The sequence below is a fragment of the Pomacea canaliculata genome, linkage group LG3, assembly GCF_003073045.1.
Source record: "Pomacea canaliculata isolate SZHN2017 linkage group LG3, ASM307304v1, whole genome shotgun sequence".
NCBI lineage: Eukaryota > Metazoa > Mollusca > Gastropoda > Architaenioglossa > Ampullariidae > Pomacea > Pomacea canaliculata.
Window position 1 is genome coordinate 13,839,739 of NC_037592.1, and position 25,880 is coordinate 13,865,618.

The 25,880-nt window shown below is 38.9% G+C and overlaps 1 protein-coding gene across 1 annotated transcript; it reads left to right on the plus strand.

Moving 5' to 3' along the window:
* Positions 1 to 896: 896 nt before the first annotated feature.
* LOC112558932 lies at positions 897 to 25,722 on the plus strand. The gene is made up of 16 exons (XM_025229701.1): positions 897 to 1,017; positions 3,536 to 3,600; positions 5,257 to 5,358; positions 7,958 to 8,037; positions 8,348 to 8,435; positions 12,318 to 12,368; positions 16,380 to 16,470; positions 17,367 to 17,431; positions 19,539 to 19,640; positions 20,696 to 20,934; positions 21,090 to 21,177; positions 21,979 to 22,107; positions 22,291 to 22,547; positions 22,926 to 23,241; positions 23,822 to 23,933; positions 24,339 to 25,722. Exons 1-16 carry the CDS (start codon positions 932 to 934, stop codon positions 24,973 to 24,975), a joined length of 2,508 nt encoding a protein of 835 aa, XP_025085486.1. The 5' UTR covers positions 897 to 931; the 3' UTR covers positions 24,976 to 25,722.
* Positions 25,723 to 25,880: the final 158 nt, after the last annotated feature.

Genomic DNA, 25,880 nt, shown 5'->3' on the forward strand with positions numbered 1-25,880 from the left:
ATAGTTCGACGTTAGGTTTTCGTAATACCACAATAAACGACCATAACGTTTTAAGAAAACACTCCCAGTAATTTTTAACGCTGAGGTGCAGAAAGCAGGTGTGCAGTCAGTACACTGGTAGACGTACATTGTAGTACTACATCTATGTGTAAGATCATGTTGCTGCTAGAAACAAGCCTCCGTCTCCTTGACTGGGCCGTTGGCCTCATCTTCATCCTCGTGTGACTGCCTGCCATCTGTGACTCTGAGGTGGGACCTTCTGGACTTTCGCTACTTAAAGGCCATTTCTGCTTTTGTAGGACCTTGAAAGGCAATCTCTGCTTAGGACTTTAAACTGGGGCTATACATACTGTAAGGCCTTAGCTATCAACAGCTCGAGAAAGTGAACTAGCACACGTAAGTAGTCCAACCGAAAGCAACATGCGATTTTGCCAAAATTTCATAAAGTTTTCTATGAAGATTGTTATTTTTTGTGTCGGCGAGGCTTTGAATGGTGCAAAAGAAAAAACAAACTATTTGAAAATGAAAGAGTGGAGTAATCACAGGAAAAATTTAGGACATTTTTTTTACAGATTTTTCCGTTTCTCCATACAGTAGGTGACTGGCACGTAACCTCTTCTTGTCTGTGTATGCGTGTGCGCTAAGCACTCATTCAATTTTTTCCATGAATAGCATACACATAGCTACACCCTTCAAACCACACACACACTCTTTCTCTCGCTTTCTGTGTTTTGTAGTCGATGTTTGACGTAAAGGTAAACTACTTCCCTGTGTTCACCCCGCAAGGGAAATCTGTTTTTATGCAGGTCGCCTACACAGCGGGAATTCTCTCACGGTGGGGCTGGAGTTATCCAAAGTATAGATTAATATCGCACTTTGCTTTAACCCTGACGATCGTATTCTAAGCTGAGAGCCCTCTCAGGACCTTCAGATGGCGACGTATGGTGACGTATCAAGGTGTCAGTGGCTGTTCTTGGTATCTTTGATTGTGGACGTACCTGGAGCCTTGTCACAAAGGTAAGACATCTTTCTTGATCCTGAGGACAACAAAAGAGAAATCAAACTAAATGATATCCCACCATCGTTGGCCAACCTTGACTTTAAGAATGGAATTCGTTTAGAGAATGTAACCTCCTGTAAGGTCAGATAAGCCAATAACATGACGCGACTTCTGTCTGATTTGGGGGAGTGAATAGTGTGAACAGCCAAACACGATCACTAAGTTCACAAACCGTGACCTGAATCGTTTTGTCTGCTCACTACACTACAGCAGCTCCCATAAAACACGGATGTGTAGTATGTCTCTGGACTGTTGGCTGTGTGCCGAGACCAACTCCGCCTCTCTCTCACGAAGTTGTAGCCTGTCAAGTCTCGGCAAACTATTTAACAGTGAACCGTGATAAAATCCTTAAAACATACTTGCAATAAATATGTCACTTATTTACTGTTTTTTTCGGGGGGAGGGATGAATGGGGGATTTTGAATGTTGACGTAGGGAAGGGGGAAGCAATATATATATATACGTCTGTGTAAAATAGTCAAGCTAACAGTACTTATTTTGATTGGACATTAGTAAAAGAGTATACTACTGCAATTATCCTTAGGATTTCCTGAATGAGTACAAACTCATCTGAGTGTCCAAGAGAACACTCAATAACAGCGCATTGTGTCCTGGTCTGTTTTCTTTTCTTTTTAAACCAATGATTGTAGTTTCTCTTCGAATTCAGTGCAAGCAGACGATGTTATTTTTAGAAATACTTTCATTTCGGCATTTCCTGTTTTCTCGAAAAATCCAGGTGTGATTAAGAGAAAAACATTAACATAATATTTCTCGTGTATCTTTATCATAAAATATTCTATGCACTAGAGACTTTCGCGGAGCCCTCGTCTTGTCCTTTAAAGTGCATCGGAAACCCAAACTAGCTTTATATGAAAGATGTAGTCACTTAGAACACTGAAGCCTAAGAATGAAGTAAGAGACATTAACGACAAACACGCTGATCACAACGCCCAAGGTAAAGACCCTCAGTACTTGAAGATACAATGTCCTTTAAATTCCTGCTTTAAGTGTCTACAGGCTACAATGCGTAGTGACTACAGTCAACTGACAGGATATAGAAATACATTGAAGACAGTTACAGTACGGAAATAGCTGTTAATAGTCAGAACATTTTTTAAGAAGAATTTTTCTATTTATGTTTGTACTGCAATGTTTATTATTTATTAATCTCTTATCATCATTCCTTTCAATGCTGCAGCGAGTGAAAAATGCTGTGACTAACCTCATTTAATTTTCTGCAAACTTCAATGTCAGGGCTGAGTTTCACGCTAGTCACACTTGAAATCAAACTTTTTTCAACTTAACTTGGCTTGTATACAAGTAAGGTATTATTTTCAAGCAAGCTGACTATTCAGACTACTGGTTAAGTTGATTTGAAGCCTCAGCAAAATATATTTAAAATGAAACCTTCAGCGCTTTAGAAAGACATGTCCATTCAGGAGATAAAATGTATTTCGGGTACATCCGGACTGACGTGTCAACAGGAAGTTAAATTCTTCCTTGTCCCCGTGTTCTGTTGAAAACTGTGGGAAATCCCCAGCCACAGGTGAGCGTTGCTATGTGGAGGTGGACGTAAACAAGGTGGCAGATTATCAGCAACTATATTTTCTATGAGGAGGGGAGACTTGTATTAAGAATTAATTTAAGGCCTAAAATTCTCCCTAAGGATTTACGTGTTGGGCTTTGTTGAAAGATTGAGAAAACGCAAACACATCATTGTAATGTAAATATAACACGAATAGTGTATGAAAACACTGTTTACCGGCTGAAGGCAGTACGGCGATAAACTTTGCGGTTTTCTGGACTTTCCAAAGGCACGAAAATGAAGATCTGCTGTGAAAAACGAAAAATAATTGTCTAGAATAACTTGTACACACTATTATTATGGTCTGTCAGTTTTACTAGAAAACAGTTTTGCTGTTTTTGGTGGCGGTATTGGTGATGATGATATAATATTTGTCAAGCTGTGATTTTTCACTGTGGGCAAATGGAGTGATGATATTGTTGATGGAGTGGGGGAGAGGCGGTCATCTAAAAGGAAAATCTTGGGACGTTTGTTGTACAACAATGACGTCAGAGAGTAAAAGCCCACGTGCAGTCTGGTCTAGCTAACACCATTTGTTCTGCCTATCACCGAAGTGTGCTGGCCATAAGTTGGGGCCACAACCCCTGGAGCCCGCAATAAAGTGAAATTTGGGCTCAACGGATTGTGAGGGGTTATATATTTGATACGAATTCCAGTCCTGATCTTTGACTTGGCACAGGGAAAGACAATAAGATGAATATCGCATAACAGGTATAGTTTTTACAGAAAGTAGTGGCCCCTCTCGTTTGCATTCACGACTATGTACGGCAACCCACTAGTCACTAGGTCTTTTAGACATCGTCTAGAGTATGCTTAGACATTTAACTAAAAATTATGCTTTAGTTTACAAATGTCTTGTCTTTTTTGTAATTTTATTTCTTTTCCATCAGACCCTGCACAGATGCTAATGGTTTCACTGAAGCAAGTAGTTACTTCTTCGAGAATTACACTACAGGTAGGAACCTTCCAACATTAGTGCTAGTTTATTACAAATCACTTTTTTAGCACACTAGCACAAATTTATACTAACAACGAGAAGACATAAGCATTACACATGTTTTACTACTACTACTACTACTACTAAAACATACTTGTAAGGAGCATGCTTTTGGCGCTTAAGAGATGAAAGAGTGACGGAATAATAAACCTGATTAGAATCACATTTTTTAAAGACCCTTTCAAAAATTTATACTGACAACGAGAGGACATAAACATTGCAAATTTCGATTTTAATGCTAATACGAATACGAATAAAAAACAAATATCGAAAACTCCAAAAGGAACCAGGTAACCAGAACTAAGAATATTGTGATTCTGCACAAGAAGACGAGTAGGGACGTGGCAATAAGCACAAAGAGAGAGAGGGGGTGAAAAAGGACTTTGTGTGGACTGTTGTTAGGAGTAATGCTCAAGGAATAGGTGTATTTTCAGTGCAGATTTGAAGGATTCAATTATGGGTAGGTGGTGGATATGGAAAGTTAGAGAATTTAATTGTTTTGATGCAGAAAACCTAAAACTCCTGTGACCGCATGTTGTTCTGGTGACAGGAATAGGATACGGTCATCAGATGAAGAGCCTAATTGTCTAGGAGACGTAGAGGAAGAAAGGTTAAGAAAAATAGTCAATATAAGTGCCAGCAAAGAAATTAAATCAAAATCCAGACAGTTTGTACTGGATGCGAGAACGGATGAGAAGCCAGTGCAGGAAAAGGAGGAGAGGGGTGGTGCGGTCCCGTTTCCTAGCACTAAGCACCATCAGCTGAGTTTTATACTTTCTGAAGTTTATGGATAAGGTGTGAGGGACAGCCTGCGAGTTTGAGATCCATAATAGTAACATAAGATATAAGGAATGCATTATAGTATGTTATAGCAATATTAGATCACTATAAGTGTTACATTAATGTTTTATTACAATTATTTATTCATCATGATCAGTGATCTCTGAGAGGACAAAGATGAATTATTTTTAAAAGCCTTGTGATTCATGGCTATCTGCTTTAAGTACATCATCTCTTATCTTATTAACAGTTGAAACCCTGTTCTCTCTAACCACACGTTGCATTCCATTACCTAAAATGAAATGTATAATAAAGTTTTACAGAATAAGCAAGAAAATATTAAAATATACACAACGTTTAGAAAAAAAAATAATTAAAAAACAAAAATGGAGTAGCAAACAATAAAAATAGGTAAAATACTCAAGCAATCGAAAGTTTTGAGACTGAAGGAAACTTGAAATGACATTGCCCGTTTCTTTGTTTTGTCCATGTAAATGAGGTGCACGTGTAAAACACTAACCCTGAACTCGCATCTCTTCTGTGTCCTTAAACATTCATCCCCGCTATTTTCCCCAAATCTGTAGACATTTGCTTTGATTTTTGGTTACCACATGTTCTGCAGAACTAAAAGTTATAAGTATGCGCTCATTGTTTTAATGCTCACAGAGACAAAAGAAAATGTACACATTCAAAGTATATCATTTTATTATAAAACTTTTTGTTATTTATCCTTTTAGCATAATTGTGAACTTAAGTTTAATAACCAGTACTAATTAGTATTTTTAAATAACAACACAATTTATTTTGAATGTGATTAAATATTCTGTTACTAAGTGTACCCTATGCAATATGGAGACTGTTCCTTTGGTGAGTCTCTGTGTAACTACACTCAGTTCTGTACGGACCAGGATGCGGAGAGCTGGCGACAAAATTCAGGTAATGTTTCACATTTCGTATGACAAACCTCATAGACTGGACTTAAATGTCACACAAATTATCATAAAGTACCAGGTTTAAATGATGCGTCATCGAGATATTCATTGCTAGAGCACAGCAATAATTATGATTAGACTGTAATTCTTGGATGTATGAAGTGGACAGGTCAGTACCTCTGGTTTGGTAAGTTCTCCTGCCTTCTTTGAGCAACGACTGCGCGCTCCACCGTCAGGCTTGATTGAGAGAGCTAGAAGTGTGCTACTAGAAGTGTGCTACGTGGTACTCATTACACTACTGTGACAAGGTGAAAATCTCCCCCACTAAGTAAAACGACACTGATGGGATATTGAAGGACTGGTAGAGGTCATCTTGACAATCTTTATGGAGTCAGAAGCAGACGCAGGTCACAGGGTCTAAGTGGGGAGGAGATTAGATACCAGCCTGAGGGCTTACTCGTACGTAGATAGGTGGTCAAGACCGTCACCAGCTGTACACCTGTTTCTAGCAAGCTGAACATTCTATTCATCCTCGTTAACACGAAGGTCTGCATAGAAGCCTATCGACAATGGGTAGGATTGAGAGGTCAACCTGGCTTAGGTCAAACGAGCGACAAGTGCCTAAGCCTTTTGGAATTTGCAAAGAGCCACAAACTGTGCATTCACCCCCTCTCCACAAGTAATCGAATGCGATGCTGTCGAGCTGTTTTAGTCCGTAAACAAATCAACTTAATACAGCAGAAAAGGCCAAAAACAAAGCCATATCAAGGACCACACAAAAACACTGACCTTAACCTTCTCTTCACGATCATTAGGTTGAAGTCGCATTAAGGATGTTGTTTCGCTAACCCTCAAATTCGCTTTATAATCACCAATATTCAAATGATGAGATCTTTATGGCTGAAATATGCTAAAGGTAAATTTGTCGCTCTTAATATTGTGGATCTTAATGAAGACATCCTCGCTTGAAACATCAAAGGGTGTTACTTTAACAGCTGACGAGATGGCACAGCAAGAAATGAAATAGCCCTAGGTCACAAATATCTTAGATCTCTGTGGCACATAAAGGACCTGGAAGAAAGATAAGCAGTCACAAAGAAACTTCCAACTACAAAGCAGCGAATTTAATGGTCAGGAAAGAGATAAAGGCACTTAAAGAGAACTGTATCGAGGTCCATTGCTGGACCAGACAAGAAGAAATGGCAAGAGGTAAAAGAAAACGAAACTACTAACTATATAAGGCCCTAAACACAGGTCGACCAGAATTTCTGCCATCGACGACAGTACTGACCACATTGTCATAGAAGTCACTTTTATAATATGATGATGGCATGAATATTTTAACTATCTGTAATTTTACAACTAAGTACAGTCGCTAATGTCCTCCATAGCAAGCAGACCACAAGCAGAGATGCTAAAAGCCTACTAGTCCTACGGGAAGAAGTCGAAAGTACCCTGGCTCTAAGAACTGTCCTAATTCAGGCCCATTCTTCAAGGTACATTGGAAGTGGGATGGACGTAGAGTAGGACAAATAAATGAAGCGACTTCCGAATGTAAAGGGGTGGATACAGAACCTGTTAACCACCCCTCCGGACAGGCGTGTTTGTTGTTTTGTCAACCGCTGCGCCTGTCTAATTGTTTCCCCGACGACCAGTTCCGTCATTCGTCAAGGGGCACCAGTCAAAAGATAAATAAATTCTATGACATGTACAGTACAAACAGCCGTAAAAGTAAACATCTCACAGTTTTTGTAGTGGATGTGAAGAGAGTCGCGTTTAGAGCATGGCAATTAGCACAGGTAGGACGAATAACTTATTTTTAATAATATATTTGTGCTTTGCTGAAAAATCAGGTGAAGTGGTCCAGGTATAGGTAAAAGTGGGCTGCGACTTTCGTTTCTCTATTCAGCTGACTGACCGGCAGCTAACTATATATTATAGTATGTTAATCGTAGTTGTATTATTGTCTCTCATGTGCATTTGCAAAAGCATTTCCAGTTTTTTCTTGGTTTAAAGTTACACCGATTTATATTTTGTCTTTTGTTTATTCTGGATTAACGACGCCAGAGACCGAAGGGGAGCACACACTGTGTGGTGTAATTTAACTTGGTTGACCCAGCTGTAGAACGGGTACCTGACTACCTTGAGGGTTGGGGGAAGTATATCAGCGAGTTAGAGGATAAGCGAACTCCACTCCACCTCAGAAAAATCTGGCATTTAGATAAGTGAAAGATCTAACTCTTTATTCCCCTTACACTGTAACTCACAAAACTACCATTGCCTTTGTTCTGGAAAACTTTTTTCTTTTCATGTTTTAGTTTGCAAGTCAAAAGTACATGTCCAGTTTGATTTTAGTGGTAATACCCATTAGGGCTTGAGCTCTACTGATGGGTACATGTGTAGGAAAAGCTGAGAGATGAATGTTTTTGGGTAGGCCATTTGGGTGAGCCAGATAAAATTGGAAACTGCCCTCTAACTGGCAACATTTGAGTTGAATAGACACGAGACTACTGGCCTCCCCATGATCAAACATCATTTCACAGACGCATGAATTCTATTCTGATGTAAGTAATACTCATGTCATCACACTATGTTTACTGCAGATCACGCTGAATGTCCGGGGAAGGATGGCCGGTACGAGTCCTTCTCAGTCCTGGTGTCGCCGCTGCTCGACATCAGTCACGTGACCTGCCTAACGTTTGAATACACACAAGAACTACCAGGAACGCTTAGTGTTTACCTGGCAACAACTACATCTCTATTTATTATAATGCCTGAGCAACTTGGTCTAAAACAAAGTTTCGTAAAGTTCACGACTGTGTTATCAAGAACTTCTGGTAAGGTAGGTTTGATCGAAGTGACAGTCATTGTTATTATAATAAATGTTCACCGGTTTTTGGAGTAGCCTAAATGGGTTAAAATTGTCTTAAAAATCAATGAAAGAGTGTCAGCTACTGGGTCTACAGAGGGTCTGTTTCATTTTTTTTTATTAGCTGATGTTCCGAGCTCGCACTCCTGATGCTAACCACTCGGTTCAGCTGCGGGCTGTCAAACTGCAACAAGGATCTTGCACTGAGTCTGGTAAGTAGGAAATAGTGTTTCAAGCCCTACAATCCTCCTCAAACATTGCTTTTATTTCGACTGTAATTGAAGGTTAAAATTACTTATTTCAGCAGGTGCTGATTATATCTGGCATTAAATAATTAGAAACAGCCCGGTGCAGGCTATTTCGACAAAGACATTTACCGCTATAACTACCTCCCCACTTGAGTACACAACCTAACAACTTATGGCGGACAACACATTTTTCTTTTAATGATAAATTTGTAATTTTTTTTCTTATTTACAGTCCTTTTCCCTCATCATTGTTCAAACTCAAGAATCTGACTGAATCAGAAAAACCAGAAAAATCAAAAAGAACATGCACGTTATAGTTACATCTCTCTAAGAATGCTCTTCATACCTCACACTGAGGACAGATGGAAAAGTGCATAGAGAATGTCTACTAGGATTTGCGACTGGTTCTTCCTCGTGAATAACATCAAAGGCAAGCTCGACACAAGTGTATTTTGTCTACAAGTTGAAAGACAAAGTTTACAAATGATACTGACGTCCTGATTTATTTTATGATGAAAAATTTTGGTTGTAGATGAGACATTTATGCACAATAATGCCCAAGACACAGTTCGCGACCGGTTAATAAAAGCCACTGCGTTTATTGTCATAGGCGTAATTTTAGTACCCCACAAGAGGTCTGGGTCTGGAGGTAGCGATGAACAGTTTCGGAGAGCAAGAACAAATAAGAGAACTGGTGTGACACAGGACATGGTTACAAACAGTAACATGGTTCGGACATATTTAATAAAACATTGTTTTTGGTGCTGACAATATGTGTGTAAAAAAGGAAGAATGTCAACACCATTTAAAATATTGCAATATTAGAATCCTGAATATTTAAAAATATTTTTATAGATAATATTCTTTATATATTTGCTTTCACTTTCACTATCACTTTCAAACATCTCAAACCGTCTACCGATGAAACAATATTGTATAAATGACACGTGTACTTGTTTTAATTTATAATTCAGAGTTTGTCTTACCAACGTGTACCTTTGAACGATACGATTTTCTTGCATCTTGTGGTTGGAGTCTGAACAACTGGAACATAACCGCCCAACTGTCAGCCCCACAAAGTACTGAAAGTATCACCGACGTAGCAAGTACAGGTAATGTGGTGCATTGTAATGTATAGATTGTTAGTATAGATTGTTAGAACATATCAGCGAATACTTATGTTGTAAAAAGAATACAGACAAATGCAATAAAATCACAGTCACATGGAGAACCTGTGAGGTCATAAGCAAATAACTATCATTTTATACCCACTACAGTCGATATGTTTGCCACTTTCAGGGTATTTTGCTTACGTCACACACCCGACTCATAGAGGCACGTTGACCACTACCCTGGTTCAGCCAACAGAAGGTCTGACAGGATGCCTGGAATTCAGCTACATCCTCTGTGGCCCTGATTCGAGACTGCTGGTATCAATTGAGACTTTGGATGGAAATCGGAGAGTGTTGTGGTCAGGGCCGCCTAACACGTCAACTGACTGTTTAAAAACATGGAAACTCGCACAAGTACCAGTGTCATCCTCAGCTGCATTTGCTGTGAGTGTCATTGCGTTTGTATTGAATACGTATGTACATGGTCTTTGACTTGACCCGCAACAGTTTCGGGGCATATCCTAAGTGTCAGTGTGCGAGAAAAAATAATTAACACGCTTATAGATGTAGAATGTTCACCTCTTACTGGTGAACTGGTCAATTGTAATTCTGTTTATCTAACACGCAGGCACATCGAAAAGACGTTTAGGAGAGTTATGAATGATGGAAAAGAAGTTTTTACTTTCTGGTATCTCATAAAACCTGCGGTTAAAAACTTGCTTATAGCTATTACCTCTGTGTGATCTTAAACATGGTCTTCGTAGTTACACACACCGCACATTCATCGCCATGTTGTGTACTTACTACAATAGTTTATAAAGTGTTCTTTGAACTTTTGTTGTTGTTTCTCATTTAGATAATCTTTGAAAATGTACCTGCATACAGCAGCTCAATCGTGATTGCCGTGGACTCTGTGAGATACACGGTACAGCCGTCACCATTAGACTGTCCACTTGAACCACAGCACGCTCAGCCACGTGACGGTGACGTCATATCATCGCCATCGAGTTCCACACAAGGATTGTCATCAGGCATCAGTACAGCATCTTACAATCCAGAAACGGCTTCTACATTTTCTCAATTAACGAATGGACACACTAATATTGATCGTAAGTAATTGATCATTTTGAATTTATTGTGATATCTAATTCTACAGTGGAACCTCGGCGTTCCTTATCTATGCGCATCGTTCTTATATTTAGTGATTGTTGTGCTTTATTTTAATAAGATAATCCACATTAATGGTTCCAAAGAAGATTAACAGCAATTAATAGAGTGAGGTAATGACAAGGAAGCGGCCAACAAATGAATTGAAAAAGGAAATGATTTCAAAGTATGAAGGTGGCATGCGTCTGTCGGATTTGTGATGTATTACCGAAGAGTTTTACAAAAAAGGCAGAAGGAACAGACACTGGACAAGTTTTTTTCCTTTAACCTCAAAGCTACAGAAAAGGGAAGTCACCCCCGATGTTATAATGTCACGTGTTCATGGAGGGGGAATCAAAGCAGTAATTCCACCCCTTCCTCCCCACACCTGTTTCCACCCACGCCGTCAAAACGGCAAGTTTTCTGATGTTTAAATGCTTTCGTTAATGTTTTTATTTTTAACTCCATTTATATTGCATTATAACTGTTCTCATTTAAAACTAATACCTATATGGTCTGTAACTTTCAAATATTAGCGAGTCAACAGGGGCTGGGAACCAATTAAATCTATTTCCGTTATTTCTTATGGAAAAAAATTGTTTCGGATAACGAACAGTTCTCCAGAACGGATTAAGTTCGTTAACCGAGGTTCCACTGTACTTAGAACAATTGAAATTAAAAGATGTCCATGATCTCTCTATCGGCTTATGCAAAGATAGATTTGTATATCCTTCCTTCTGTCAATACCGAAATAACCAAACGCTCGGATAAGTGCAAGTAGCTTGTGTCACATTTTTCTCACTACAGTTCTAGTCTCGAGCAGAGGATGGACTATATGAGAAGCAAACCACTCAACATGCAAAATACTTATATCCTACCTATGAATATATTTGTATATTCGTATGTAAAATATCTTTTAATTTTGAGCTAAATTACAAACAGGCATTTTATTACATGTTGTAGCAGCACCACAAACCAAAAGGTCAAAAGGTAGAAAGAGTTTGTGTGAAAGGATTTGGAACTGTCATGAAGTTACGATCATGACGCGCGATCTATGTAGCCCCGCTCTTCTCATATGTAGAAAACCTTCTGTTCAAATACGTGTAGACTGTTCATAGTGTGTGAAAATCTTCTCAAGTAAAGACAGTAACATAAGAAAATACGGGTTTTACTGTCTAATAGCTAGCGGAACGAGGAGCGTGGACTTGCAGGATAGCACCTTGTGTAGTCTCGGCTACTAGTCTTTGATTACGGTACAAACACATTCGCATAAAAACTTCTAGGATGATCACATGCCACCACCACCACCACCACCACCACCACCACCACCACCACCACCACCACCACAAAAACAAAACGTTACATGTTTTTTTCTGGGTTTTTATTTGACTCGCGGTAGTAATTCAGCGTCAATTCTAGAAGCACAGATGTATATGCAGAGAAATAGAGCTGGACCTGGTTGTAAATCGTGGTAGCCAGTGTCGGAAGTGACCAACATAACCATATCAACTATTTTTCTAAGCGTCGTTGGTTTTAATTTTCCCGTCTGCGTGATTTATGCGTGTACAAGTTTGGATTTTATTTGAAGAAACAGCACTTGATCTTCTCAGTGAATTTCAAGAGCATGCATCAGAGGAAGGTAAGTAAGAATTTTTAATGTGCTCATCATTAATGGATCATTACAAAAGCAACTACTATAATTTTTTAACATCATTTAGGTAGTATTTCTAAGGTATCTCAACTATTATTGTCATACTGCATGCGATGCCCGTCATAACAGGTGTCTTAATTTCGATAGAAGTGAAAGTTCTTCACGCTGATGGTTAGTTAATTTGACATTGAAGTAGATGACACCGGTTCGAAACTTCATCGATCGTGTTAGATTAAAATTACCGCAAAAAGGTTTTATATATATATACATATAAAAGGGAAAGTAAATTCATAATAATTTGATTATTAGCTACTCGTTCTCTAAAATTAAAGAAAGGCTGCGGCAACGACCACTAAGTTACAGGAACCTTCAACGAGCCAGTGTTTAAAAGCAAAAAATAAATTAAGATAATCTACGTCACACTAGTTACAGAAATACTAATATTTCTGTTTTAAAATACAACAAATTCTTATGCTTTAAACTTTTTGATTTCTTTTCACAAGGCCTGTTATTTTCTTTAGAGATTTATAAAAAAAAACATTATGCAAGTATGTGTTTATAAAATGTCGAATAGTCTAGTAAGTTTGTTAAAGTTCTATTTACACTTATAACTAAAATCTTTCACACTTTATATCAGGGCCGTGCTTAGGGGCAGGCGGACGAGGCATCTGCCTAGGGCCCCGCGCTTCAAGGGGCCCCGCGCTTTTGATTGTAACCTATTGACGAACGTTACAAATAAATTAATCGTAGGCTTATGTTGTAATGTGTATGCAGCGTGCTGTCAATGATAAAAGACGAGATATCCCTGAGGAAAAAAGTGACTTTAGATCCCAACTAAAACCGTGTGATCGTGGCGTGAGGGCCCCGCACATGCCCTTTGCCTCGGGCCCCGCGGGGGCTAAGAACGGGCCTGCTTTATATTATTTTTGAAATGCACTTGAAAACATTAAACGTTAAACAAACTTCATTCGACAAATGACCAGATTTGTTAATCCAAATGAGCAAGTATAACTAAGGAAGTGTGCTCAGTTACAAAACTTCCAAACTACAGAGAAAAAGCAAGCAGAACAAGTGTTAGTTACAAGATAAGGATAAGGCAAGAGGGCAACACATAACATGCAATCTTACGTGTAAAACAATTCTGAAGACTATTTCAGTATTACAAACCCATGCGCTCACACAGCAAACATTTCATCTGTGATTGTGCAGCTGGACTGAGAAAGTTATAAACAATGTCAAGCGCCTATTAATTCTGCACAATGCAGTGAAAAAAGAAAAGTAAGTCTTTTGAATTATTGTCTTTGATGGTAATTTAATAAATAAAGAAATTTGTAAACAGAATTGGAAGCAGACTTTTGTTTAGGTGTCCATTACATATATTTTTACATGGATATTTCACTTAAAAATTTATATGCAACATAGGCTTCCATTACATAAGTTAACGTGGGTATCCATTATATTTATTTAGCATTTAACATAATGTTATTATTGGGGTTCCGTTATGTTTTTTTAAACAGTCACAATTTTTAATCAGCACACCCTAATCATTTTCCCACTCACGTGCAGAAAGACAATCAGCACCGTTAATGTCTGTGTACTAGTACAGTTGATGTGTACACCACCGCAGTTTGTCACTACATGCGCGGATAGAGTACAGAAGCTCTCACCAGGAGGTCAAAGGGTAGGCAACTGTGAAAGACGTGTTATGTTTAGCAACACACCTTTGGTGAAGCGAGCAGTGGACCAGGAAGTTTATCCTTCCTTGACGATAACTTGCTAGACCAGTGCTAGATGATTGGGAGCGAATGGCATGCACAGGTAAAACTTCTTTTACGGCGAACTCTTTTTCAAACTTTTAAAAATTCTAAATCTCGGTAATCCATGCATGTTCATGTATACAAAGTTGTGTGGATATGTTTTAATGGAAAGATTGTTGTATGGATAGACAGAAACAGGTAAACTTCAGGGTGTGTGTGTGTCGTCACTCGTGTAAATGTGAGCAGTCGTGTTACAGATGTTATTACATTTAGTATTTTACCAGAATCCATCGAAAGTAGCCATTACACGCCCTTTTCGTGAGTAACGATGTTGAGGTTATAGGGCATTACTCTTATTTTTCTATATTTACAGATCTGTACATATCCTCACTAAACAAAGTTAATTCGTTAGCATTTGTAGCCATTACCTTTAGGATTTCCTAAATGAGTACAAACTAACTCCTCTGAGTGTCCAAGAGAACATTCAGCAACAGCACATGGTGTCGTGGTCTGTATTATTTGACCAAGGATTGCATCTTTTCTCTTCGAATTCAGCTCATGCAGACGATGCTATTTTTAGGAATACTCCCCTTTCGTCATTTCCTGTTTTCTCGACAAATCCAGGTGTGATTAAAAGAAAAACATTAATGTAATATTTCTCGTCCCCGCTTCGTCCAAAAAATACTCTCTGCTCTATTTTCAGCGATTTTCTCTGAGCCCTCGTCCTGTCCTTTAACTGAATAACTTACACACATGAAACCTGAGAATGAAGTAAGAGACATTAACGACAAACACCCTGATCACAACGCCCAAGGTAAAGACCCCAAATACTCGGAGCTACAAGATCGCAGGATACAAGTGTTCGTAGACCGGCGGTGACCCTGTAGCGGGGTGTTAGGAGTGACATGATTTTATTTTATGTCATTTGAATGCCTGCTTTAAGTGTGTCTACAGACTACAACACGCAGTCACGACAGTCCATTGACAGTAAAAAGAAACACATGGAATAAAGTTACAGTACAGAAATAACTGTACATCTACAGAACCTTTGTGTAAGTTTTTACAATTTTCTACTTATGCTTGTACTGCACTCTCTATTAGTCTCTCATCACAATCTCTTTCAATGCTGCAACAAGTGAAAGATGGTGTGACTAACTTTCTGCAAACTTTAATGTCAGGGCTGGGTTTCAGGTTAGTCACACTTGAAATCAAGCTTTTTGCAGCTTAACTTAACTTGTATGCAAGTAAGATATTATTTTCAAGCAAACTGACTATTTACACTTTGGGTTAAGTGGATTTACAACCCCACTTTGACGTTTAGTTTAAAAGGTGAGTATTATCTTCAAAAATTAAATCTTCAGCGCTTTAGAAAGACTTGTCTATTCATGCGATAAAATGTGTTTCGGGTACACCCAGACTGACGTGTCAACAGGAAGTTAAATCACGGACTTTTCTTCCTTGTCCCCGTACTCTGTGGAAAACTGTTGGAAATACCCAGCCACAGGTGAGCGTTGCTATGTGCAGGTGGACGTGCACAAGGTACAGGTGAAAAATTAGCAGCAACTAACGTTTCCCTCAGGAGGGGAGTCTTTTCAGTAAGAAATTACATCCTGGGCTTTAATCATTTCTAATGTATTAAGTAAATGTATATACTTAAGTCACCGCTAAAAAAGGACTGGCTCAGAATTCACAGGAAGATTGAGACAAACCAAATACCTAGCTGTAATTTACATATAACGTGAATAGAGAAAACAATGTTTACCGGCTGAAGGCAGCATGACGATAAACTTTGTGGTTATCCGAACTTTGCAAAGCCACCAAAATGGAGATATGAGGGAAAAGCATAAACTAGTCGTCTCGAATAAAAAGCCTGCACACACTTTTGCTATAAGAAACGTCTCAGAACATCTGAAGGTCCTCTGTCAGCTTTATTAGAGAAAAGCTTTTCTGTTGCTGGTGGTGCCGGTGGTGATGATGATCTAGTCTTTATCAAGATGTGATGTTTTCAATGTGGGGTAATGGAGTGATAATATTGTTGGTGGAGGGATGATAGCTAAAAAGAAAATGTTGTGACGTTTGTTTTACAGTGATTCCAGTGCAGCACATGGAAAAGAGTCTAGAAAAATTATTATTTAAATTATCGTCGCTATCACAGATGACTGTAATATTAACAAAGAGATTGCGCGTTATCTTTTTCAAAAATGTGCCTTTTCATCTTTATGAATATCTCTCATGCTTGCAGCCAAGATGGCGATATGTGATGATGTGACGTGGCGTCGATGGCTGTACTTGGAATATTTGATTGTGTGCGTTACCGTCGCTCTCTCCCAAAGGTAAGAACAATGAGTGTTTGGTGAGATTGAGGACACCAATAGTGTCAAATAGCAAAATCAAGGTGTGTCGAGCCTTACAACTTATCTTGAAACGTGAATAAAAAAAGCAACCACACAAACAAAACACAACTGATGTCTCCACTTGGGGTCAAACGGTATACACTGAATGATCCTTTCTCTGGGGACGAGAGACCTCACAACTCAAACGCTGCCTTTTGGGGGTAGACGTTGTCTTCCTGGGCCATATGCTCCATGATATCCATAAACTAAACAATTCACAAAACAAAATAACGCAAAAATCTTTATGGCATCAGCTAGGCCCATTAGTCCGTGTCATTCGCCAGACCCAAACACTCACGACCCATCTTCCGGCCCTCCACTCCATGGTCCACCTCCCGGCCCCGCAGACTGCGCCTATTGACAGTTATAAACGAGAACAAAATTACTCTTTTATATCTATTGAAGAAAGAGCACATCAAAAATTCAACATAAAAAAACCCTGAGATATACAAATTACAAACACCGCACCTCACTCGGCAGACTCAGCCTCCTGTCCCCCACACGTAGTGTCTCGGTACTCGCCGTGTGTCCTCGGGAAGTGAAAGCTGACCCGCAACAGTTTATTTAAATCGTCTTCCCCCTTCCTTTTTCCACTAGTTAAAAATAACGAATACCGATTAGTCACTCAGCAGGGGGGCTCAGCTCACACCATGTGTGACAAATAGTTTTTACAGAAAGAAGTGCTCCCTCTCGTCTGTGTTCACGACTGTGTACGGCAACCTAGTTGTCACTAGGTTTTTATACATCATGTAAAGTATGCTAACTAAAACATTCAAAGTGTGCTTTGATTTTCAAACGTTTTCTATTCATTTGTAATTTTATGTGTTTCCCACCAGACCCTGCACAGATGCTAATGGTTTCATTCAGGCAAGCAGCTACTTTCTCGAGAATCATACTACAGGTAGGAACCTTCCAATATTAATTCTAGTTTCAGAACACTTTTTTACGACCATGACACAAATTTATGCTAACAACAAGAAGACATAAAGATTTGAAATTTTAATAATAATAATAATAATAATTGAAATATTTGAACAGCGTATACTCACACTCGTAAGGAACATACTTTTGGCCCTTAAAACAAGAACGACGGACGGAAGAATAAACCTAGTTGGAATCACTTTTTTAAGAACTTACACAAATTTACACTGACAATGAGAGGACATAAATCTTTTTTATTATTATTATTTCCTCTTTCCTAATGAGCATGCTCTTAGCATAATTAAAACAAGAATGAGAAATGGACAGCAGACGAGAGACGGAAGAATAAACGACGGTACTGACGACGAATAACAGACAAATATAGAAAACACAAAGAGGAACCAAGTAGCAAGAACTGAGAGTATTGTGATTCTGTAGAGGAGGACGAGTGGAAAAGTAGCAATAAGCGAGAAAGAGTGTTGGGGTGAAATAGGACATTGTGTGTGAACTGTTAAGAGTAATTCTCAAGGAAGAGGTGAGTTTTCAGTGGATTTGAAGGATTCAACTGTAGATGGCGGATATGAAGTGGAAGAGAATTCTATTGCTTTTGCTGCACAATAACTAAAATTCTTTTGACCGTATGTTGTATTCTGGTGACATGAATAGTTAAGATACGGTCAACAGACGAAGAGCGGAGTTGTCTAGGGAAAGTAGGGGGAGAGAAGTTCAGAGAAATAGTCAGGGCAGGAGCCAGAGAAGAAATAAAAACACAACTTACACAGTTTGTACTGATTGCGAGAATGGATAGGTAGACATTGAAGAAAGCAAAGGAAAGGGGTGACATGGTCCCGTTTCTAGGAACCAGACGTGAGGCAAAGTTCTGTACTTTCTGAAGTTTAAGGATAGGGGATGAGTTGAAACCTGTGAGGTTTAGGCCCATAATAGTAAAATAAGATATAGAAATACATTATAGTGTATTATAGCAATTTTAGATCACCACGAGTGCTTAAATTTATGTTTTATTATAATTATTTTTTTCATCATGATCTAGTGATCACTGCGATGATGGGGATGAATTATTTTATGAGCCTTTTACTCACGGTTATCTGCTGTATTTACATCATATCTTATGAGAACAGTTGAAACCTTGTTTTCTCAAACCCTATATTGCAGCAGTTCTCAACCTTTTACTTGTGACGCCCCCCTGACGAACAAAGGTACGTCCGCGCGCCCCCCTTAGCCAGCAGTGTAAGCTAATTTCACTAATACTGGTATAAGAAACTTTTAAAAAATGACCACCTTCGCGCCCCCCTTGTAAGCACGTCACGCCCCCCTGGGGGGAGGGCGCGCCCCACAAGTTGAGAACCGCTGCCATATTGCATTCCCTTACGAAAACATTTGTAATAAAGTTTTTAAGAGTATGCAAGAAAATTAATTGTTTAATTAATTATTAATTTGAAAGTCTAATAACAAATAATAAAATAGATAAATAATAAAGCTGTTTTGACACTGAAGGAGACTTAAAGTGACATTACCTGTTTAGATGTTTTGTCAGAATAGATTAGGTGCACGTTGTTACAAATTAAGAGAAATAATGGGTGGTAGCGTTCAATTACACGACGAATCACAAGTCCCAGGCTTTTATGTCCTCGTCAATTGGCTCGTTTCGGGTCCATAATATGCGGTGCCAACCTCTCCAAGAAACTAAGTATTTGCAGTCCAAGATATTTCAAAACAAAGCACTTTATTTACAGTTTTGGCAAAACACTGTCCTCGTATTATCCACACTGGCACATCAAGTACACGCATGAAACAGTAACTCTGTACTGACATCGCTTGTGCGCTCTTTGTCCATGTCTTGTCGTTTGCTTTTAATTTAGGTGACCTCAAATACTGCAGTACTAAAAATTCTAAGTATACTGTATACACTCATTGTTACAATATAAGGTAATGTGCACATACAAACTACATCATTTTATTATAAAACCTTTTGTGAGTATTCCTTTTAGCATAACTGTAAACTTAAGTTGGATACCTTTTTTTGTATTTTCAATAAACATCTGAATCTGAACATTTCTGTCACTTAGCGTACCCTATGCAATATGGAGACTGTTCCTTTGGTCAGTCTCTGTGTAACTACACTCAGTTCTGTACGGACCAGGATGCGGAGAGCTGGCGACAAAATGGAGGTAATGTTTCACATTTCACATCACAAATCTTATAGACGGGACTTTAAAATGATTCTAAAGTTCCCTAGTTAATGATGTGTCATCAAGAAATTCATTGCTAGAGCACATCAAGATTAGGATGTAATTATTGGGTGCATGAATGAACAATTAGGTATTTTGGAGTGGCTAGCCACAGTCAAGGATAAATAAGTCTACTACCTTGGATGTAATCTGGGAAAAATGGAGACTAAGGGAGTAAAATTTTACAACAGTGTTGCTAGCACGGCATCTCTAGGCGAAGGTATTTGCTGAAGAAAGAATGGACCAGGGCCTCAGTACCCACGTGTTTGCGACCAGGTAAAAAATAGCTTAAGTTTACAGGTGGTGGTCTCTCTTTGAGAACTGATGGAAGTTAAGAAAGGCGTATTTGTCGAGTTTTACCAACCGCTGCATCTGTTCAGTTGTTTCCCTGACAACCAGTTTCGTCATTCGGCAACTGATACCAGTCAAGAAATGAATAAACTTTATAACGTGTATAGAATAGATAGCAGTAAAAGTAAATATCTCAAAGTTGTTTGGGTGGATATAAAGAGAGGCATGTTAAGAGCATGGCAGTTAGCACAGGTAGGACGAGCAACTTATTTTTACTAATGTATTTGTGCTTTTCTGGGTTAAGGGTTAAGGGTTAAGCAGGTTAAGGGTTCCACGTACAGGTCCAAGCTGTGTGCTACTTTCATTTTTCTATTCAGTTGGCTGACCTGCATTTAGTTATATAATTATAATAGAGTACCCGTAGCTGTATTATTGTCTCTGATGTGCATTTGCAAAAGGAATTCATGTTGGGATTTTTTTTTTTGCCTTTAAGTCATACTTTTAAATACCGATCTAAATATTGTCTTTTGCTTATTCTGGATTCGGGGGTGGATAGTAGCTAAAGCAACAACGTCAGAGTTTGAACACTATTGAAGGGGCACACACACTGTGTAGTGTACTTCGTCTTGGTTAACCCATGAGTATGAGTAAAATTCTATTCTGATCTATGCAATACTCATGTCATCACACTATGTTTCCTGTAGATCACGCTGAATGTCCGGGGAAGAGTGGCTGGTACGAGTCCTTCTCAGTCCTGGTGTCGCCGCTACTCTGTATTAGTCACGTGACCTGCCTAACGTTTGAGTACACACAAGAACTACCTGGAACGCTTAGTGTTTACCTGGCAACAACTACATCTTTATTTATTATTATGCCAGAGGAAGTTAGACAAAAACAAAGTTTTGTAAAGTTCACGACTGTGTTATCAAGTACTGCTGGTAAGGTAGGTGTGATCCAAGTCACAGTCATTGCTATTTTTATATAAGTTTATCAGTTTTTGGAGTAGCTTAATAGGGTTACAGTAATCTTAAAAGTCAATCAGAGAGTATCAGTTAGTAAGTCTACATACGAATCTGTTTTATTATTATTTTTGATTAGCTGGTGTTCCGAGCTCGGAGTCCTGATGCTAATCACACGGTTCAGCTGCGTGATGTCAGGCTACAACAAGGATCGTGCACTGGGTCTGGTAAGTTGAAAATAGTGTTTAATGCCTTGTAATCGTCGACAAAAGTTGCTTTTATTTCGACTGCACACGAATGTTAAAATTACTTATATTCTGGAGAAAACAAAAGTGCTTAGTATAGCTGTCATTAGATAATTAGAAACAGCTCGGTGTGGGCTATTTCGACAGTTATACACTGCTACATTCCCGAAACCTTTTGAGTACACAGCCTAATTACTAATGCTGGACAATACATTTCCATAAAGTCCATAAACAATGTCTACTGTGATTTGTGATTGTTTCTTCCTCGCAAATAACATCCATGTCGTGCTCGAGACAAATGTATCATGTTTATTACAAGTTGAAGAGAAAGTTTATAGAAGGTACTGGTTGTAGATGAGACATTTATGTACAATAATTCCTAAAACACAGTTCGGGACCGGCTAATAAAAGCCACTGTGTTTGTTGTCACAGGTGTAATTGTGATGTGAGAGTTAACTATTAGGGTAATTAGTCCCTTACATGCCGAATGGGCCTGGAGGTCGTGATGTACCATTTCGGAGAGCAGCAAAGAAAAGCTAAGAGAATTGGTGTGACACAAGACATAGTTACCAACAGCAGCATGGCTCTAACATATTTAATAAGGAAAAAATTTCAATATCAATTTAAATATTGCAACGTTTATCATACTTTATATTTAAAATAATATTTGTATGGATAATATTCTTTGGATATATGCTATCCCTTTCAAACATCTGAAACCTCTTATCCCTGAAACAATATTGTATATTTGACACACGTACTTGTTTTAATGGTATAATTCAGGGTTTGTCTCACCATGTACCTTTGAACCTGACGATTTTCGTTCATCTTGTGGCTGGAGTCTGAACAATTGGAACATAACCAACCAACTTTCAGCTCCACAAAGTAGCGAAAGTATCTACGGCGCATCAGGTACCGGTAATGTAGTGCATTGTAATGTTTAAATCGTCAGAACATGTCAGGGAATACTTATTTTGTAAAATTTGAGTAACAAATACAATAAAATGACAGTTCGATAAGTGACGTAGATTTTAGGCCATAGGCAAATGACTACAACTTTATACCCACCGCAGTCGATATGTTTGAAACTTGCAGGGTACTTTGCTTACGTCATGCACCCGACTCGTAAAAGTACCTTGACCACTTCCATGGCTCAGCCAACAGAAAGCCGGACAGGATGCCTGGAATACAGATACATCCTCTGTGGCCCTGATTCGAGATTACTTGTATCAATCGAGACTTTGGATGGAAATCGGAGAGTGCTGTGGTCAGGGCCGCCAAACACGTCAACTGACTGTTTAAAGACATGGCAACAGGCACAAGTACCAGTGTCATCCTCAGCTGCATTTGTTGTGAGTGCCATGAACGTTTGTAATAAATACGTTTTTGCACGGTCAAATTTCATTGTACGAGGCAAAACAATTAATATGCTTAGGGATTTCAAATATTCACCTCTTCCTGGTGAACTGGTCAATTGTAAATCTATCCATCCAACACGCAGGCAAATTGAAAAGACTTTTAGGAGAGTTATTATTGATGGAAACGATGTTTTTACTTTTTGGTATCTCAGAAAAGCTGCGATTATAAATACGCTTATAGCTATTACCTTTGTGTGATCCTTAACGACAAACATTCTCTGGGTGGTTACATACACCACACATTCATTGCAATGTTGTGTATTGAAATAGTTTGTGCTGTTTTTTGATCAGCTGTTGTTGTTCGTAACTCAGATAATCTTTGAAAATGCACCTGCGAACAGCATCTCGATCGTGATTGCCGTGGACTCTATCAGGTACACGGTTCTGCCATCACCATTAAACTGTCAACTTGAACCACAACACGCTCAGCCACATGACGACGACGTCACATTATCACCATCGAGTTTGACACAAGTACTGTCAAGAGGCACTAGCCCAGTGTCTTTGTCGGCGCCATGTGAATCAGAAACATTTACATTTCTCCAGTCAAAGTTCTCTCCTTCAGCACTTGGGAGTACAGTTTCCCAGTCGACATCAATGTCACAGTCACAGGCTGAACACAGCGATCGTAAGATTTTACATGTATACCCAAGTTTCCTTTAGTTGATCCAGCTGTTGAATGGATACCTGAAGCCTTTCAGAGCTGAGGAAGCAGTAGCGATTAGGGAGAGCAAATGGGTATCAGTCTTACAAAGAAGCTAACCCTGGGATTAGTGTAGTCCTTAACACCTCAGTCCCTAACGATGGAAAGGTTAAGAGATTTTCTTAAGTGATTATTAAATGATGAATTGTTTATTTCTATTATTCATTAAAATGAGCGGTTAGTTGATATCTTTATCTTACACTGTACCAGCATTTTAATATTTAGTTTAAATTGTTGTAATGACCCCCGTTTATCTATGGGGAACAAAAATTATGATATGATGTTTCCTTTCTTAGTCGGAGCTTGTCTCTGTGTATGTGAGTGTAAATACGAACAATGTATTGCACATGCTATGACTGAATTATCGACATGCACATTATATATAGTTTTATAATTTGTGTAAATATAGTAATGTTAAAATAAAGGAAATATTTTTAGGATATAACATATCAGTAATACACATTAGATCTTAACAGACTCATCAAAATCTTTTCTCTCGACACAGAGGCGACGCCAATCATCGCTGGTGTTGTGGCAGGTGTGGTCACCGTCATTGCCTTCATTGTCGTTCTTATCATCATCGTCACCAGAAAGAGACGTCAAAAAAAGGCGACAGGGTAAATATTTTCATTAGTAATCGCATCTGTTTCAAATAAGGAAAGATATGTGATATATGGAGGATATCGTCGCTCTTAAAAGACTGAAACTACGGATTATTTATCACAGTTGTGTAGATTAAATAATAACATGTAAGTTGCCATATAAAAAAGTATATCTATGAACACATAAACCAGCAAAAAGTTTGATATTTTGATATACATCGTTAGGCATGGTAAAATAAGGAAGAAGAAATTTTAGCCTTTAGGTATGCGATGCGTATACCAAATGTTTCTATAGTAGTAAAACTTTAATGACTAGAAAATTAGATGTAATTAAAGGTAATGTGTACTCGTACATAAAATACACAAACCGTCTGCGCTAGATATGAAAAAGTAACTTTTCTTCATTACATTTCGTCTCAGGAAAAGTACAAACTGTGACAGAAGTGATGATGAGGTCGCAAATAACCCGCATCGTGACAGTGAGCATCCTCTGGATGAGATGAACATGGAAAATAAAAAGGACAGTGAAATTTCCTTGCAACCTGAAGGTGACTATTATGACATCGCAGAAGACGGGGTACCTGGCTCAACACGTAACCGGGGATACATACTAAGTCCTGGGGATACCGAAGAATCGCGTTCCATCTCCTGGAACAGTAGCAAGAACAAAAAAGACGTGTACTCACAAGTTCACAAACAACAGAAAAAGCCACAAGAAATGTACGCACAAGTTCACAAGATGAAGAAGAAAACAGGAAATATAGGCTCAAAGCAAGACAGTAGAGAGTGTCTCAATCCATCGTATTCTCCAGAGACTTACGAGTTGACTGGCCCACAATCATCTAAGACTGCTGCTACACAGGATGATGAAGAGTACAACGACCTCAACTTTGAGCAGAGCAGACAGGGCGATGACAACTGTTCACCATGTGAGGCGAGTGGACAGACATACTCCCATCTCAAGGACGATGTTCTGTACGACTGTGCCAAAGTTGAACACAACAGACACGGCGCCAACATGGTGTTCGACTCCGAGTACAACCACTTGGTCACATGATACATATATATGCACAATGAAAGATGCCAAATGTAACCTTAGGTGCTGACCTTCAGTAGGACTATATTCCAATTACATCGTCTAATACAGAACGATATTTTTATCACAATATAAATCCAACATTTCTTAATATAATAAATCATTTGATTTTACAATTTTTGTGGAGGAAGGTGTACCTTTATGTTCTGTCGCTTGACTAATAAAATAAGGTGATGGCTCTAGAGCAGACCTGGGCAAACGCCGGCCCGCGGGGCGGATCCGGCCCGCCTCCTGTCTCTGACCGGCCCACCCGCTGGCCCGCCCTCCAGTATATATACTATATATAAAGTATTGGGTAAAACTGAGTTAATTATATTAGTCCGGCCGTCTAAAACTATCCCAACTTCTCATGCGGCCCCTTGAGAAAATTAATTGCCCACCCCTGCTCTAGAGAGACCATCACAATGCTTAACAACACAGTTGTCTCCAGAGCAGCAAAGTTGATGGCATGAAGGGGGTAACTGATGAGCTCGAAGAGGGGTTAAAATAAGAAATACCCCTCTAGTCGGCTGATGTGCATGCCACTTGTGATATCAAAGAAGCATTCTGCCATGTTACAGACTACTTTCCTTATTAATATCGTCATCAGATAAGTAACCATTAGACGTTTTTGTATATGTGTTTTGGTGTTGTCAAACTTAGTAAACACTACCATCACAAATTTGATAAGAGAGTGGGGTTTTCATTTCACTTCAAAACAAATGGGATCACGGTATTCGACGACAGTATCTGAAACTATCTCTGAAACCCCGAAAAGCCTGGAATGAGGAACGGACTGACTGACTGACTGACTTTTCCTTGGGAATTACATGATGACGAATTCAGTGAGAAACGTTGACAGTACAAATGTACTAAAAAAACCAAAA

Excerpts from the sequence above, each read along its gene's own strand:
- LOC112558932 (XM_025229701.1), top strand. The coding sequence starts at position 932 with ATGGCGACGTATGGTGACGTATCAAGGTGTCAGTGGCTGTTCTTGGTA. Across the intron at positions 22,108-22,290 it reads AAGTATCTACGGCGCATCAG|GGTACTTTGCTTACGTCATG; the intron begins GTACCGGTAATG and ends TGAAACTTGCAG. Across the intron at positions 22,548-22,925 it reads CATCCTCAGCTGCATTTGTT|ATAATCTTTGAAAATGCACC; the intron begins GTGAGTGCCATG and ends TTCGTAACTCAG.